Genomic DNA, 16978 nt, shown 5'->3' with positions numbered 1-16978 from the left:
ACAAGAATACCTTGTATTTGATCCCTTCATAACAGTCAGGGGCGAATGGCTTTGTATGAGTGGGGTAGCATTGGCTACCCCAAAAGCAAAATAAAACCTTGAATAATTAGTATAATTTTCAATGTAGCTACCTCATTAATATATTATTTGGCTACTCCAAACAATGTTGTTGATTCAAAGATGGACAATATTAATAAAATATTGATAATCTATTTAGTTTAGTGTCAATAATAGATAAATTTGACTTCTTAAAACTTCATAGAACTCAACTTTTATATATAATTATTGTTCAATTTTATTTTTTTAATTGTCATTTCATTAAATATAAGTAAAAATTATTGTGAATTTATTTTACTTATTGATTAAATTTAATATATTAGTTTTTAAAATATATTTTATTTCTTCTATATATTTGGCCCCCTCGTAAAAATGGTGCGAGCTTCGCCGCTGATAACAATATGCTTTTCCCCTGAAAATATCTTTTCTTTTAATCCATGCATGTTAAGAACGTGATAACACAGCGTTCCTCCTTCAAAAGAAAAACACAGTGTTCCTGAACTTTGACTAAAACAGTCAACGCTTTGCTTGTCAACTAATCACGATGGTTAAAGTTGCAGTGATCGGCGCCGGAGTCTCCGGCCTCATCGCCGCCAAGGAGCTACAACAGGAAGGCCACAACGTCGTCGTTTTCGAGAAGAACAACCGCGTTGGAGGAACCTGGATATACACTCCAAAAACAGACTCCGATCCTCTTAGTATAGACCCAACCAGAGAAACAGTTCACAGCAGTGTCTACCACTCTTTACGCACAAATCTTCCAAGGCAAATCATGGGATTCTTAGATTACCCTTTGTCCAAGCGAGAATCCTGTGATCCGAGAACGTTTCCGGGTCATGAAGAAATGCTTCGTTTTTTGGAGGATTTTGCTGGTGAGTTTGGGATACACGGGTTGACCCGATTTGAAGCGGAGGTAGTGAAAGTTGAGAGGAAAGGAGGGAAGGACTGGGTGGTTGAGTCAAGGGGTGGTGACTCAGTGAGTCAAGAAGTGTTTGAAGCGGTTATTGTGTGTTCAGGTCATTTTGTGGAACCGAGACTTGCTTTGGTTCCTGGTGTTGAAAACTTTGGTGGCTTTCAAATGCATTCTCATAATTACAGAGTTCCTCACTCTTTCAAAGACCAGGTACATTACATTTTCCAAATTTGAAAAAATGGTTTTAATCTATTTAATAAGTTGAAATTATTGGAAATAATTAAGATGAAGTATTTCAATGGATATTAATGCAAGTAGGTGAAAATATTTAGATTTAGATTTTGGCATTTAAGTAATAAAAATATTGTACAATTTAATCCAGGATTGTTCCATGTGTTAATCGTTTTAGTCTCTGACGTTATGTGTATTAGAGAAAGACACATAGGCGGTTGATGTGTGTTCTCATGGACCAATTTTGTTGACTCTACTAGTACTAACACATTTGTTGGAAAATTTGAAGACTCTACTAAACCATTCATAGGAGAAAGTTCATTATTTTTGGTTTTCTATCAAATTGCTCCCTGATAACACATCAGAAGTCTATATGTCCTTCTCATTAGTACACGTCGTCTTTTTTCACTGACTTAACGTCAAAGATCAAAGTGACTAATGGAAGAAAAAGTCAAAGATTAAATTGTGTTTTTGTTTGAGTCGGTGATCAGTGTGACAACGAGTTACACTTCCAGAGACCAAAATGATGGTTTGCGCTATAACTATTTAATTGATTATTAGAGAAAAACTTGTTTAATGCCTATTTTATTTGGAAAATTAATTGGTAATTACTACCTACAGGTTGTGATCTTAATTGGGCTAGGACCTAGTTCATTTGACATCTCAAAAGATATTGCAGGAGTTGCAAAGGAAGTTCATGTTGCAACAAAACCGAATCCACTATTGAAGGGTATGAAGTTGGAAAATGCTGGCAATATATGTTTCCATACTGTGGTATGTTAAAAATTCACTCCGTCTCATAATAAATATCTCCATACTTTATATGATAGATATTGCTTTGTTAACAATGTAGTACTGTTGATAATTCTTGTTCTGTTTAATTATTTAGATTAAATGTGTATATGAAGATGGCTTGGTTGCCTTTGAAGATGGATTCTCTACTTATGCAGATGCCATAATTCACTGTACAGGGTAACTAGAATTTCCAACATTTTCTCACCTTCAACGTATTTTTTCTTTTATCTGAAATTTTTTTAATTGATATTATATCTACGAAATTAATCATTTTGAGGCATATAAACTAATATTGTAACAGGTACAAATACCACATTCCTTTCCTGGAAACTAATGGAATAGTAACGATTGAAGATAATCGCGTTGGGCCACTATACAAACATGTTTTTCCTCCTTCGCTGGCTCCATGGCTCTCTTTCATTGGTTTAACATTTAGAGTTAATACAATTTTTTTAATGAAAAAGTTATTTTAAAGTTATATAGTTTATTGAATAATTGAGTTAATATTTCTAGACTTGCCGTGGCCAGGAAACTATTTCTATTGTAATTGAGTTACAAGCCAAGTGGGTTGCAAGAGTTTTATCTGGTAAGATTCTTTTACCTACCGAAGAAGAAATGATGGAATCTGTTAAAGACATATATCGCATCTTGGAGGAAAATGCGTTGCCCAAGCGTTACACTCATTCCATACGTCCGTTTCAGGTATTTGCGTCTGTTAAAGACATTTCATTGGATAATTTTGCTCAATTAACGGATTTAAGATAGGCTTTGATATTATGTTCGATTTTGAATTTGCAAAACTAACTTTTCAAATAAGCATCGTTCAATTGTTAAAGGTGGTTATATTTGAGCATTTCTCTAAACAATGGAGACTTTTCGTTTATAGGTTTGATGATATCAATAGATGTTTCTCATCTGAAATTGTATGTAATGGTCAAAATAGAGTCCCTTAGGGTGTATTTGTGAGTTGAATTTGAGGGTTTTGAAGGGTTAAGTCTATATTTTGATATATGTCGTATTTGATATTTGAAAAAAAAAATCAAAAGAACAAAATAATATTACATTAGATGCAATGGCATTGCACATGTATTGGATATATCACAATACATGTTGATACCACATCTATATGTTTTCATAGGGAACTAGGGCTGACAATGAACCGAACCAACTCGATAATAGTTCGGAACTTGATTCGACAATTAACTCGTTGAACTTGGTTCATGAACCAAATGAGCTGAACTTGAACTGAACTTAGAGTTAAAAAAATGGTTCGTATCGAATTCGAGTCGAGTTTCGAGCCGAGTCAATTCTTATCGAGTCAAGCCGAGCTCAGACGAGTTCGACTCGACTCATTTCCAGCTCTATAAGGAACTAATTTGTCTATGAAGTTTATGTCATGTTTTTTCTAGAGGAAGTTTAGGTCTTGTTAGTAATTGCAATTGTGTCAATTACTAGAAAATTAGTCTCTATGTGACATAAATTTCATAAGCAAATTAGCATTTTATGCTGTGCATTGATGTATGATCAACATCAAAAGACCGCATATTAACGTGTCACATCAGAGTCTCTAATGATTAATGATACGAGTTACTAGAGAATGTTTTAAAGGAAACTTTACTAGTATTTCAAATATGTATTTACCAATTTGTAAAATCTAGAGATTGTTTTGACCGGTGCTTATAATTTTAACGATCAATTTGTCTATTCATTCTATAACCTGTATCCGATTATAAATTCTTCCGAGTTTAACTATTTACTTGTAAAATTACTCTGTCAGGCTGACTACAAACAATGGCTAGCGGCACAGATTGGGTTGCCTCCGTTAGAAGATTGGATGGACAATATGTTGATGGAGTGTTTTAAGAAAATGAATGAAATGTATAGAGATGACTGGGATGATAACTATTGGGATGCCATCATTCAGAATGAATCAGCTTCCTAAAAGGCAAAGATATTGAATGTTTAATGCTGATTGTTACATTGGGTTGTCTCAAGAATATAGTTTGAAGTATTTGGTTGACTTTTTATTGATCATATATTAACTTTTTCTTTACAAAAAACATAAATAAAGATTTGTTAGTTCTGTAATATACAATAATTTCAACCTTTGTTCACATAAATAAAGATTGGTTTGAATATCTTGAAATGCAGAAGTTGTTTTTATTTGTTTTTTTAGAAAGGAAAATTGATGCAAGCTAATTTAGAAAGTACTCTTTAGAGTAAACTTCAGATGATGGAAGACCGATACAATAGAGAAATTGGTTAATTTTTTGTCTTCCTTTTATTGATTACGACTATTTATAGTATTTTTTTCAATTTACATGACTTAGTGATCTACTGCAAAGTGTACAACAGTATTTACAATGATGTAACTAAGAATGAGAATATTGGTAGGTTGTATTATTCCAAAACTATGAAGTGGTGATTTATGTAAGAACAGCAAATATATAGTCTACCAAAAAAAAACAGCAAATATGTTTTTAAAATCATGTTATTTAAATTTTATTAAAAAATTTATAAAACAGGATGACTATTTAATATATTTTGTGATCTAGATGTTCTCTCAAGGACATAACTTCCTCCAAACGCGGACTGACTGAACAGACATTAATTGCTTCAAGAGCAACCTGTTGGTTAAGCTTTTCGTCATGTATAGACTCTCTAGCTTACACCACAAACCGGCAGTGGTATCCTCTTCCGCAACCTCAGTGATGATATGATTTTCCAAAGCAAGGAGCAACATAGAATGTATCTTCTAACAAATGTGTCTATAGACCCGCTGTATAAGCAACTTTCAGATCTTGATATGCGACAAACTGATATTATTATTCCTCCCAGTGAACTTGTCGACTTTCAAACTTTTACCCCCAGACCGTTCTCGCCTAGACAAATCCGAACAAGCTCTTAATACTAGTTTGTTATAACTAGACATGAAAATAATGACAATAATAGTAAAAGACAGGATGAAAACGACACAAGATTTAACGTGGTATCCAGCAATATGTTGACTAATCCACGGGTAGAGCCACTAAAAAGAATTCCACAATAATCAATTATAGAGGTAATAACAAAACCTACAAACTATTTGTACAAAAAATACTAACACACAAGACTTTTATTTATATGGTCAAATATAGTAATAATAAAAAGACTTTGCATATTTTTTCGTATTCTCCAATATGAAACTATTTTTCAATTCTAATTCAAGATATATTTCAACAAATATAGTAACTAAGACCAAATCGTTCTAAAAATAAAATAAAAATAAGCCCGGTAACTAGTGATCGTGTAATAACATATTAACAGGGAAGTAGATCCTTCTATGCATTATTAATCTCTAAGATTAATTTATAATTTGACAGGATCTTAATTTTTATTTTTTTTTAGGAAAGGATCTTAAATTATTTCTTAAAATTATATTTTATATTACTTATTATTATTATTTTTATTGAGATTTGTTTTATTTTTATAGAATACGATTTGTTTTTTATTTACTTATGATTTGGTTTTGATTTATGAATGAGTTTTATATCTATAAATAAAGGATTGGTATTCTCATACTACACAGTCTTTTATACCAAGTTGGTATTCTCAGTCAAATACCAATTTTCCAATCATGGCTGCTTCAACTCAATCAACCATCGCTTTGGTTACCCTAATTCTCTTCCAATACCTAACTGGTTCATATGCAACAACATTCACAATTGTTAACGAGTGCAACTACACAGTTTGGCCTGGAATTTTATCCGGCGCCGGAACAACACCGTTCTCTACAACCGGCTTTGCTCTCCAATCCGGCGAATCCAAGGCCCTTGCCGTACCCCTCAAGTGGTCAGGCCGTCTATGGGGACGTACCCTCTGCTCTCAAGATTCCACCGGAAAATTCTCTTGTGTTACCGGTGACTGTGCTTCCTCCACCATAGAGTGTGCTGGAGGAAACGCTCAACCGCCAGCTACATTAGCCGAGTTAACACTTAACGGTGCAAACGGACTAGATTTCTTCGACGTTAGTCACGTGGACGGTTATAACCTCCCAATGATGATCGAACCACATGGAGCAACCGGAGGCGGAAACTGCATGACAACAGGTTGCATGGTGGATTTGAATGCGGCGTGTCCAACCGAGTTGAAAGTGATGAGTAATGGCGGAGGTGTAGCATGTAAAAGCGCATGTGAAGCGTTCGGGGATCCACAATATTGTTGCAGTGGCGCTTACGCTTCTCCAGACACATGCAAGCCAAGTTCATACTCGCAATTTTTCAAGAATGCTTGTCCTCGTGCTTATAGCTACGCTTATGATGATGGAACAAGCACTTTTACATGTGATTCTGCTGATTATACCATCACTTTTTGTCCCACAAGTTCGATCCAATCTGGGAACGAGAAATCTCCAATGTCTGAGGAGATGGATATATCTGGGGGACATGTGAACTTCACAGCCAACAATGTTATGATTGTTGTTATTATTTCTTTTGTTTTTTGTTTTTTGTTTTTTTTTTTGAGGGATTATTTCTTTTGTTTTGATGTTGTTCTTGTGGTGAATTTGGTAGGCTATGACTAACCATTTTTCAATTAGTTTATTTTTTACTAGCAAGATTAATTAGTTATTACATCTCTAGGAACAGCATTATGCAGGTAGCAGAGTTACATCTAGCTCACTAATTAAGGTTTTCTAGGAAATTTACAGTATTATCGCAGTTTATAATTAGAGAGTATCAAACATTATTCTCTTATGATATGATTGAATTTTATATTACTTGTGATTTGTTCTTGATTTAGTTTTTTTTCATAATGTCATGATTAATAATATTTAAAAGTGTTTAGCCAAGATTACTCGTGTGTGGCATCTTAACTAATTTACAAAATATTAACGAAGTTTATTTATTTTATTAACTTTCGTCCAACTTTGTTAAAGACATGTTGATGTGATCGTTTTATAATCATCGAAGATACCATCATCCACAAGGACATTCGGTAGAAGCCTATTGTTGTTAACAAGTTCGATTAGAACAAATTTTTTAATAATCAAATCTATAGTTTTGCGCATAGGAGGCGGAGCTTTAGAACCATTAACTTTGTCGCAGAAGGAACACGAGGTTCATCTTCGCGATCAAGAGGGTTTTTTTTTAGGTCTCGGAGGTTCCTGGCATAGAAAACAAGTCCTTCCATCATTGTTATTTTTCACGCTAGTTGATCATATATTGTTATTTAAATAAAATAATAAATGTTTAATTTGTTTTTTTAAAAGAAAAAGTCAATACATGATCTTGAGACAACCCAGTTTAACAATCAACATTGAGCATTCAATATTTTTGCTTGTTAAGAAGCTGATCCACTCTGTATGATAGCATCCCAATAATTATCATCCCATTCATCTCTAAACATTTCATTCATTTCAATTGAATTCTTCAAACACTCCATCAACATATTGTCCCTCCAATCTTCCAATGGAGGCAGCCCAATCTGTTCCACTAGCCAATGTTTGTAGTCACCCTGACAAAGTAATTTTGAAAATAAATACTTAAATTCAAAAACATTAAACCTACCTTACCCTTTACAATTGTCAAATTTGTAATTGGTTATAAGTTATAAATATATCCATTGCTCCATTAAAATTAAGAATGCCTATTGATTTTTTTAATTTAAATAAAACAAACAAAACTTATATTTATATAAGACGATAATTGAGACATCTATTGATATCATTTAACGTGTATCAGAGAGACTTTTCTCGCTAATAAGTTAAATGATATCAATAGCAAAATTTTGAAATGAACCATGAAGTAACGAGAAAAATAAGCATACACACTTGCAATGGACGAAGCGAATGAGTTTGACGCTTGGGTAACCCATTTTCCTCCATGGATTGATAGAAATCTTTAATAGATTTCATCATCTCTTCTTCATCGGGTAAAAGAATCTTACCAGATAAAACCCTAGCAATCCACTTGGCTTGTAACTCAATCACACTGAAAGCAATTTCCTGGCCACGATAATTTATTATTAATTTCAGTAAACTATAAGTTTTGAATAAAAAAAAATTAAAATTTCAAATTAGCTTTTTTATTAAAGAAGTTTGTATTAACCTTATAGGTTAAACCAATGAAAGAGAGCCATGGTGCTAGTGAAGGAGGAAAAACGTGTTTGTATAGTGGCCCAACACGATTATCTTCAATCGTTACTGTTCCATTTGTTTCTAGGAAAGGAATGTGGTATTTGTACCTGTCATATTATGATTTATATGCCTCAATCATTAATTATATATATAATATCAATTAGGAATAGAGATGTCAATATCATGGGGTCTTGAAGTTTTGGCCCCAGCCCACATAGTAATGGGGCTTAAAAATCCACAAGATTAAAAGACCCACATTCATGCAAGCCCACAAATCAAAAGCCCCCAAGCCCCAAAATTTCTATAAACATTTTCTTTTAAAGTTTTTTTTTAAAAAAAAAAAACTATTTTTAAAGTTTTTTTTAATTCAAAACAAATTATTTATACAAAATAACTTATTACGATTTCATTTTAAAAAACAACTTATTCAAAACAACTTATTTATGCAAAACAACTTATTTATGCAAAACAACTTATTCAAAACAGCTTATTTATGCAAACCAGCTTATTCGAAACAACTTATTTATACAAAATAGCTTATTTGTGCAAAACAGCTTATTCAAAACAACTTATTTATACAAAACAGCTTATTTGTGCAAAACAGCTTATTTATACAAAACAGCTTATTCAAAACAGCTAATTTATGCAAAAACAGCTTATTCGAAACAACTTATTTATACAAAATAGCTTATTTGTGCAAAACAGCTTATTCAAAACAACTTATTTATACAAAACAACTTATTTGTGCAAAACAGCTTATTCAAAACAGCTTATTTATGCAAAACAACATATTTATGCAAAACAACTTATTCAAAACAACTTATTTATGCAAAACAGCTTATTCGAAACAACTTGTTTATACAAAACAGCTTATTTGTGCAAAACAGCTTATTCGAAACAACTTATTTATACAAAAAAAAAACTTATTCAAAACAGCTTATTTGTGCAAAATAGCTTATTTATGAAAAAACAACTTATTTGTAATAAGTTGTTTTGCATAAATAAGCTGTTTTGAATAAGTTGTTTTGCATAAATAAGATGTTTTGCACAAATAAGCTGTTTTGAATAAGATGTTTTTGCATAAATAAGCTGTTTTTTAAAAAATATCGTGTTTTGAATAAGTTGTTTTTTAAAATAAGATCGTAATAAGCTGTTTTGCATAAATAAGCTGTTTTGAATAAGCTGTTTTGCATAGATAGGTTGTTTCGAATAAGCAGTTTTAAGAAAAGTGATCCTAATAAGTTGTTTTGCACAAATAAGCTATTTTGTATAAATAAGTTGTTTCGAATAAGATGTTTTGCATAAATAAGTTGTTTTGAATAAGTTGTTTTGCATAAATATGTTGTTTTGCATAAATAAATTGTTTTGAATAAGTTGTTTTTTAAAATGAAATCGGAATAAGCTGTTTTGTATAAATAAGCTGTTTTGAATAAACTGTTTTGCACAAATAAGCTGTTTTGTATAAATAAGTTGTTTTGAATAAGATGTTTTGCACAAATAAGCTATTTTGTATAAATAAGTTGTTTCGAATAAGCTGTTTTGCATAAATAAGCTGTTTTGACTAAGTTGTTTTTTAAAATGAAACCGGAATAAGCTGTTTTGTATAAATAAGTTGTTTTGAATAAGCTGTTTTGCACAAATAAGCTGTTTTGTATAAATAAGTTGTTTTGAATAAGCTGTTTTGCACAAATAAGCTAATTTGTATAAATAAGTTGTTTGGAATAAGCTGTTTTGCATAAATAAGCTGTTTTGAATAAGTTGTTTTGCATAAATATGTTGTTTTGCATAAATAAGTTGTTTTGAATAAGTTGTTTTTTAAAATGAAATCGGAATAAGCTGTTTTGTATCAATAAGTTGTTTTGAATAAGCTGTTTTGCACAAATAAGCTGTTTTGTATAAATAAGTTGTTTTGCCTAAATAAGCTGTTTTGAATAAGTTGTTTTTTAAAATGAAATCGGAATAAGCTGTTTGTATAAATAAGTTGTTTTGAATAAGCTCTTTTGCACAAATAAGCTGTTTTGTATAAATAAGTTGTTTCGAATAAGTTGTTTTGCATAAATAAGTTGTTTTGAATAAGTTGTTTTTTAAAATGAGATCGGAATAAGTTGTTTTGCATAAATAAGTTGTTTTGAATAAGCGGTTTTTAAAAAGTCATTCTAATAAGTTGTTTTGCATAAATAAACTATTTCGAATAAGCTATTTTGCATAAATAAACTGTTAAGAAAAAAATTATAATATGGGGCTTTATTAGGTCCACAAATAAAAAGATTTTATAGTGGGCTTGACCCCAAATAATTCTTTTCAATTATGGGGCTTTAATTTAGTGGGCTTGGTGGGGACTTTTTTAAGTGGGCTTTGAAATTTGGGGCTCTATTGACACCTCTAATTAGGAATTTAGAAGAGGAAAGAAAAATATGTGAAAATTAAGGTGAGAAAATGTTAGAAATTCTAGTTACCCTGTACAGTGAATTATGGCATCCGCATGAGTAGAGAATCCATCTTCAAAGGCAACCAAGCCATCTTCATATACACATTTAATCTAAAAAAATAAATAGAATGAAAATTATCAATAATACTAATACTATAGTAAGAAAATATATAGTAAGAAGCTAAATCCATAACAAATTTTACATACCAAAGTATGGAAACATATATTGCGAACATTTTCTAACTTCCTACCCTTCAAATCTGGTTTCGGTCTTGTTGCAACATGAACTTCCTTTGCTAGTCTTGCAATATCTCTTGAGATGTCAAATGAACTAGATCCTAGCCCAATTAAAATCACAACCTGTTAAGTAGAAATTATCAATTAGGTATCCAAAGATTGAACATCCCATAAACCACTTTAGTAAATCAAGGTCTTTTTTGTCTCGTAAGTGTAGGTCAGTTAATAAAAGATTGTGCAAATTTTACTGCTAAACAAAAATCAAGGTCTTATTTGGATTAACATGCTTAATTTAATGTTTTTCGTATAAATGTTTATGAATAAGTTATTGTTAAATTAAATTCAGACCGCTTTCATACAACGTGTTAGGGCTCGGAGAGCCACAATCCACCCCCCAAAGAAAATGTAAAAAATGTATAGAGTATATTACTAAAACACACATTTAAAAATAGAGAAACACTTGTGTGGACCAGGACCAATAATTTTGGTTTGGTCACACACACAATTTTTTTTCCTTCTCTCTCTTCTCTTCTCTCTTCTCCATTTTCTCTCTCTTCTCTCTTCTCTCTTCTCTCTTTTCTCTTTTTTCTCTTTGTGTGACCAAAGACCACTTGTGTGGACCAGGACCACACAAGATTTTCTCTTAAAAATAAATTACTTTGTGTTGGAATGTGTGTGAATATTGAAAGTTAAAAGACCAAACACGGTGTCCTATATTGTATAGAACTAGTGTGGAGTAGATTGAAAAAAAAATGGAAGTTCCACATTAGATAGATCACAAACATTAATAGTGTTTATATAATGGGAGGTGTACCTCTAAAGGAAGTACATAATTATGTGAACGAGGTAAACATAAACAATTTTTTTGAATAAAACGAAAAATTATATATTTATATATTTGAAAATGTGAAATTAAATAATTAATTTAATCATTATTAGAAAGTTTTCTTAATCCCTAAGTTTCCTAAAATATTTTGGAACACAGCTTGAAATATTCAAATGCACATTCTAAAATATTTTGATATGCAATATAATATAGATTTTTTTTTTGTTTTACAAATAGACTAGATCTAATATGTGAATTATGTTGGAACAAAATGTGTTTAACAATGAACCTTAAAGAGTTTTGATGATAACAAGGTATTAAAAATTGTAAATTGGACTAGCTAATATTTGTTCAAGTGTACAGGACCATAATTATAAAGTTACATCATCATTGGTTCTGAATGAGCAAATAAAGAGCAAAAGAAAATGAAGCTTAGATGATTCTGAAGGCAAAGCGCTCCTGAAGAAATAGCGCTCCTGAAGTAAAGCTGCTCCTGAAGAATAGTGCTTCTGAAGACAAGAGGTCCAGAAGCCACATCATCAGAAGTTGCGTCATCAGAAGCTGCAGAAGTCATATCATCAGAAGCTGCATCATCAGAAGCTGCCTCATCAAAAGCTATTTCACCAGAAGCTGAATCTCAACTGGATTTGCAAAAGATTCAAGAATTGAAGAATTATCAATGCAAAAGCTGTCCATTGGATTCGAAAACACAAACAAAGGATTAGTGGAATTTTGCAACGGTCATTTCAAAGGTGTTTGAAGGCTTGTGCTTGCATTTTGGACGAAAGCGTTGACATTGTACTTTGTACGAATTGTACAACCACGTTCTCCACTACTCTGTTTTGTGTCCACGCTTCAAGACAAGAAAACAGCTCCAGAATACGGTCTCGCCTGCATATATGTTCCTTTGGATAAGGAATGGATTTCAAATTGGTTCTTCATAGGACAACAACCAAATCAGGCAAAAGATCATTGGTGAAAGATCAAGCTTCAATAACGACTCTTTGGTGTGCTGGCAATTTCACAACATCTCTTTCACACCTCTATATAAAGGAGTGAAGACCTAGAGATTTGGTAATGCAAGAACGCTAAACGAAAGACTCACAAGATTTTCACAAGTACCAAACCTCTGCTGAAATTGTTCTGCATTCACTTAGAATTTCTGTGTCTCAAAGTCATATCTTAGAAATTCTTAAGTCCATTGAGTCTGTATCTGATTTGTATTGTGAGCACCTCTGATTGTATATCAAGTGTTCAACCTTAAACAATTTTCTGTGTAATTTTGTTTAGTTAGGAAGTCTCTTGCAGTTGTGCTTGAGCAGGAAGTCTCTTGATTGTGTTCTTGAGCAAAGGAAGTCTCTTGCTTGTGTGCTTGAGCATTGGAAGTCTCTTGCTTGTGTGCTTGAGCATTTGTAATCAGATATTACTCATAGTGAAATCTCCTTGGAAGTGCAAGGGGGACTGGACTACTTCCGGATTGTGGAAGGAACCAGTATAATTGCTTTGTGTCGTTCTTCTTCTCTCTCTCTGTTTTATTCCGCTGCATTTAGATTCTGATTATCACTTCAGAAGCTGTCTCACCTAGCTTCTGATCAGTGTGTTCAGTTTTTAAGAGAATCGAAGAATTTTTCAAAACACAATTCAACCCCCCTTCTTGTGTTTTTCTCACCTTCAATTGGTATCTAGAGCCTTGGTCTGTTGTGTAACACTTAACCGTGCAACAGTCAAAGATCTGAGAAAAACATGTCTACTCCTCCTCCTACTGGTTCTAGTGATACTAGCTATAAACATGTCTCACATGATTATAGTGATAGTAAGAAAACCAGTGTTGGAAAAGTTCCAAAGTTCAATGGAGATGCTGAAGAGTTCTCTTGGTGGAAGACCAACTTTTACAGTTACATCATGAGCCTGGATGAAGAATTATGGGATATTCTGGAAGATGGTGTTGGTGATTTAGTCCTTGATGAAGAAGGAGCTGCTGTGGATAGAAAGAAACATACTCCAGAACTGAGCAAACTTTACAAGAAGCATCATATTATCAGAGGAGCTCTTGTCACTGCCATACCCAAAGCAGAATACATGAAGATGCGTGACAAATCCACTGCTAAAGCTATGTTTGCTTCTCTCTGTTCAAATTATGAAGGAAGCAAGAAGGTCAAAGAAGCAAAGGCTCTCCTGCTTGTACATCAGTATGAGTTATTCAAGATGAAGGATGATGAAACTATTGAGGAGATGTACTCAAGGTTTCAAACCTTAGTTTCTGGGCTACAGATTCTAAAGAAGAGCTATGTTGCTTCTGATCATGTAAGCAAGATACTCAGAAGCTTACCTGCCAGATGGAGACCAAAAGTGACTGCCATTGAGGAAGCTAAAGATTTAAACACTTTAAGTGACGAAGATCTTGTTAGTTCTCTCAAAGTTCATGAGTTAAGTCTTAATGAACATGAGTCTACTAAGAAGAGTAAATCAATAGCTCTTCCATCCAAAGGCAAGTCATCAAAAGCTCTCAAAGTAGTTGAATCTGAAGAGGAAGAACAGTCAAGTTCAGATTCTGAACCAGATGCTGCTGAAATGGCCATGCTCTCAAACAGACTTCAATATCTGGCCAAGAAGAACAGAAAGTTTCTCGCCAAAAGGGGTAACTCCAGAAGCTCAAGGAAAGAAGATCAGAAGGGATGCTTCAACTGTAAGAAGCCTGGACACTTCATTGCTGAATGCCCTGATCTTCAAAGAGAAAAGTCAAAGGACAAGTCAAAGAGGTCTACATTCAAACCAAGCAAACTCAAGAAGCAGATTAAGCAGAGTTTAATGGCAACCTGGGATGATTTGGGTAGTGAATCTGAGAGGAAGCTGATGAAGATGCAAAGGTAGCTGTTGGGTTGGTAGCAACAGCAACTTCAGAAGCTGGATCAGATTCAGACTCAGAAGATGAAAACGAGGTATATTCCAAAATTCCCAGAGATGAACTTGTTGAGTCACTTAAAGAACTTCTTACACATTTTGAAGTAAGAACCAATGAGTTGAAGGATTTAAAAGAAAAATATGCTGATTTGGTACAACAGCAAAAATCAACTCTATTGGATCTGAAAGCTTCTGAACAAGGACTTAGGGGCTTTGACTTCATGTGTAAAACATATGAAGATCAGCTCAGGTTCTTATGTCAGAAGCTACAAGAAAAGTGTAATGAAAAACCTTTAAGTAACCATGAAATTGCTCTTGAAGATTTTATTATATCTGGCATTGACAGAAGCAGAGTAGCTTCTATGATTTATAGCATTTACAAGAACAATGGCAGAGGAATTGGTTTTCCAGAAGTGAAACTTGAGAAAACCAATCTAAAATCTTGTTGTGAATGCATCATGGAAGGTCTGAAAACATTCTTTGTTCCAGAAGGGGCTGAGTTGGAAACTGTTGTTCAATCAGAACCTGAAGCTTCTAGTCCTAAGGCTAAGATTACTTCAACGCCAAAGAACTCTAAGTCAAAGGCTATGATCAAATCTGATTCCAAGACTTCAAAGGTCAGGATCCTGAAAAGATCAGAACCTATTCCTCAGAGTCTGGTGAAACCAAAATCTGGGGTTCTGAAGTCTAAGTTTCAGAAGAAGATAGTTACTGCTTCTGAAGTACCAAAACCTAAGGTGATGGTTAATCAGAAGCAACTGATAAGTGCTCAAAAGTAATATATTTCATGTGTTAAAAGAGGCATTTTTAGTGACTTGTTATGCAAGTTATCTACGGAAAAGCAACCAATTGTTGTAATTATACCATTTATGCTTTATATGCCTAATTCTACCCAATTTCTGCAGGAAATGACAAGCAAGGACCAAAACTCAAGTTGTGTGAACCAAGCAAATCTCGCTTACGCGAGGTCATATCGCTTAAGCGAGATTCCTCCAGGAAGAAGCTCAACCTTCGCTTGCATCTCGCTTCCAGGGTCGCTTGTGGATTTTGGCATCTCGCTTACGCGAGATCATCTCGCTTACGCGAGATTTCTCCAGGGAACAATTGTAAATCTCGCTCCCATCTCGCTTCCAAGTCGCTCAAGCAGGATTCCAAGGCGGTTTAAGTTTCAAGCAACCTCGCTTACGCGAGGTATAACTCGCTTGAGCGAGATGCAACTTCATCAAGGAGCAGGGCTACGTGGCAGGATCTCATTGGCCATGGTTGGATATTTAGGATTCTCGCTTGAGCGAGATGTATCTCGCTTAAGCGAGATTACACGTTTTCAGCCCATTTAAATACAAGTTTTCCCTCTCTCTAGCACTATTCACTATTCCATTGAAACATTTTATACATTTCTAGAGAGAGGTTAGAGCTATTTCATAGAGAGAAACACAAAGCAAGTGATTAAGGAGTAGATTCAACCCTAGATTCATTGAGACATCAAGGATCTTGGCATGGAATCTTCATCTTTCCTTCATTCCTTGCATTAGTTTACATGTCTATGTGTAACTATCACCTTCTTTGTAGTATTGAGGTAACTATCAAGCTATTATGTAATCTTTTGATCTTTTAATATATAAGGTTCTAGCTTAATGATTCAATATTGTTGTTATTCTTGCTTTTAATGCTTTCAAAGAGATTCAAGATGATTTGGACACAAACTCTTGAATCTAGAACTAGAATAACAATCTATCTTATGTTATATCACTCTTGACAAGTTTGTAAACCTTTGATAATTACTTTTAATCAAGATTTTAATGCTTTCGGATACTTAATCAGGCTGGACACGGTCGATTAAGTTATCTGATCGACTTTGTTATCGTTTAAGGAATTTGGACACGAATGTTTAAACGCTAACTTGGAAATAACGATGTCGCTTTGGACACGAAGGATATTGTAGAAATGATTGTAATAATATTGGTTATAAAGCTAGAGTCTGTTAATCGATCGAGAGATTGCTGCTGTTATGCTTGCTCGTTATCTTATACCGCAAGCGAAATAGTTCGATCCCCTCTCGTTTTTACTTTAGTGTCAAATATGGATATAGTGTTACAAACAAACAAACAAATTATATCCAAACCCTTAATGTGAACGATTGTGTAAATGCTTATGATTAAACGTAACTCCCTGTGGAAACGATCCTATATATACTCACGTGTACATAGTTATATGACATGTAGGAAAAATCTTACATCAAAATGGCGCCGTTGCCGGGGAGTAACGGAAAATTCATTATAAGTATGGAAACAATTTTGTCATGTTAAGTCAATTTTGCACAAAATTCTTTCATGCATATACATATACACATATATCATTCATTATTTTTTATGCTAACCACCTGGTATAGTCTTGGTGAACTTTGTTTATGCGAGGTACCGTTGCTAGCGAAGACCTACAATTTGATCCTGAGATTGAGAAAACTGCTAGGTTACT

At 33.5% G+C, this 16978-nt stretch overlaps 2 protein-coding genes and 1 pseudogene across 2 annotated transcripts in view; 2 read left to right on the top strand and 1 right to left on the bottom strand.

The window, feature by feature from the left end:
• The first annotated feature begins 429 nt into the window (after positions 1-429).
• LOC146898213 (flavin-containing monooxygenase FMO GS-OX5-like) lies at positions 430-4142 on the top strand. Its single transcript, XM_085738531.1, has 6 exons — positions 430-1180; positions 1823-1975; positions 2091-2173; positions 2298-2433; positions 2525-2698; positions 3774-4142. Exons 1-6 carry the CDS (start codon positions 602-604, stop codon positions 3936-3938), a joined length of 1290 nt encoding a protein of 429 aa, XP_085594657.1. The 5' UTR covers positions 430-601; the 3' UTR covers positions 3939-4142.
• Positions 4143-5276: 1134 nt separating this feature from the next.
• On the top strand, positions 5277-6734 carry LOC146898212 (pathogenesis-related thaumatin-like protein 3.5 pseudogene; annotated as a pseudogene).
• Positions 6735-7173: 439 nt separating this feature from the next.
• The window catches only part of LOC146898211 (flavin-containing monooxygenase FMO GS-OX-like 3), a 31543-nt gene continuing 21738 nt past the window's right edge, over positions 7174-16978 (bottom strand). The window contains exons 2-6 of the mRNA XM_085738530.1: positions 10747-10899; positions 10568-10650; positions 8083-8218; positions 7806-7979; positions 7174-7489 (exon numbers count right to left, since the gene is read on the bottom strand). Of these exons, the coding sequence (XP_085594656.1) occupies positions 7316-7489; positions 7806-7979; positions 8083-8218; positions 10568-10650; positions 10747-10899 (720 nt within the window). The 3' untranslated portion in view covers positions 7174-7315. The remainder of the gene's footprint in view (positions 7490-7805; positions 7980-8082; positions 8219-10567; positions 10651-10746; positions 10900-16978) is intronic.

The sequence above is a fragment of the Medicago sativa genome, chromosome 8 (assembly GCF_051527215.1).
Source record: "Medicago sativa cultivar Bolivia chromosome 8, Bolivia_mono, whole genome shotgun sequence".
Classification (NCBI taxonomy): domain Eukaryota; kingdom Viridiplantae; phylum Streptophyta; class Magnoliopsida; order Fabales; family Fabaceae; genus Medicago; species Medicago sativa.
The sequence above is the reverse complement of the archived record's forward strand: the minus strand, read 5'-3'. Positions and strand labels throughout refer to the sequence as shown.

Bases quoted from the DNA above. Each gene is read 5' to 3' on its own strand.
- LOC146898213 (XM_085738531.1), top strand. From the start codon at position 602: ATGGTTAAAGTTGCAGTGATCGGCGCCGGAGTCTCCGGCCTCATCGCC. The intron at 1,976-2,090 runs GTATGTTAAAAA...TTAATTATTTAG, and splicing joins ATATATGTTTCCATACTGTG to ATTAAATGTGTATATGAAGA. The intron at 2,434-2,524 runs GTTAATACAATT...TGCCGTGGCCAG, and splicing joins TCATTGGTTTAACATTTAGA to GAAACTATTTCTATTGTAAT.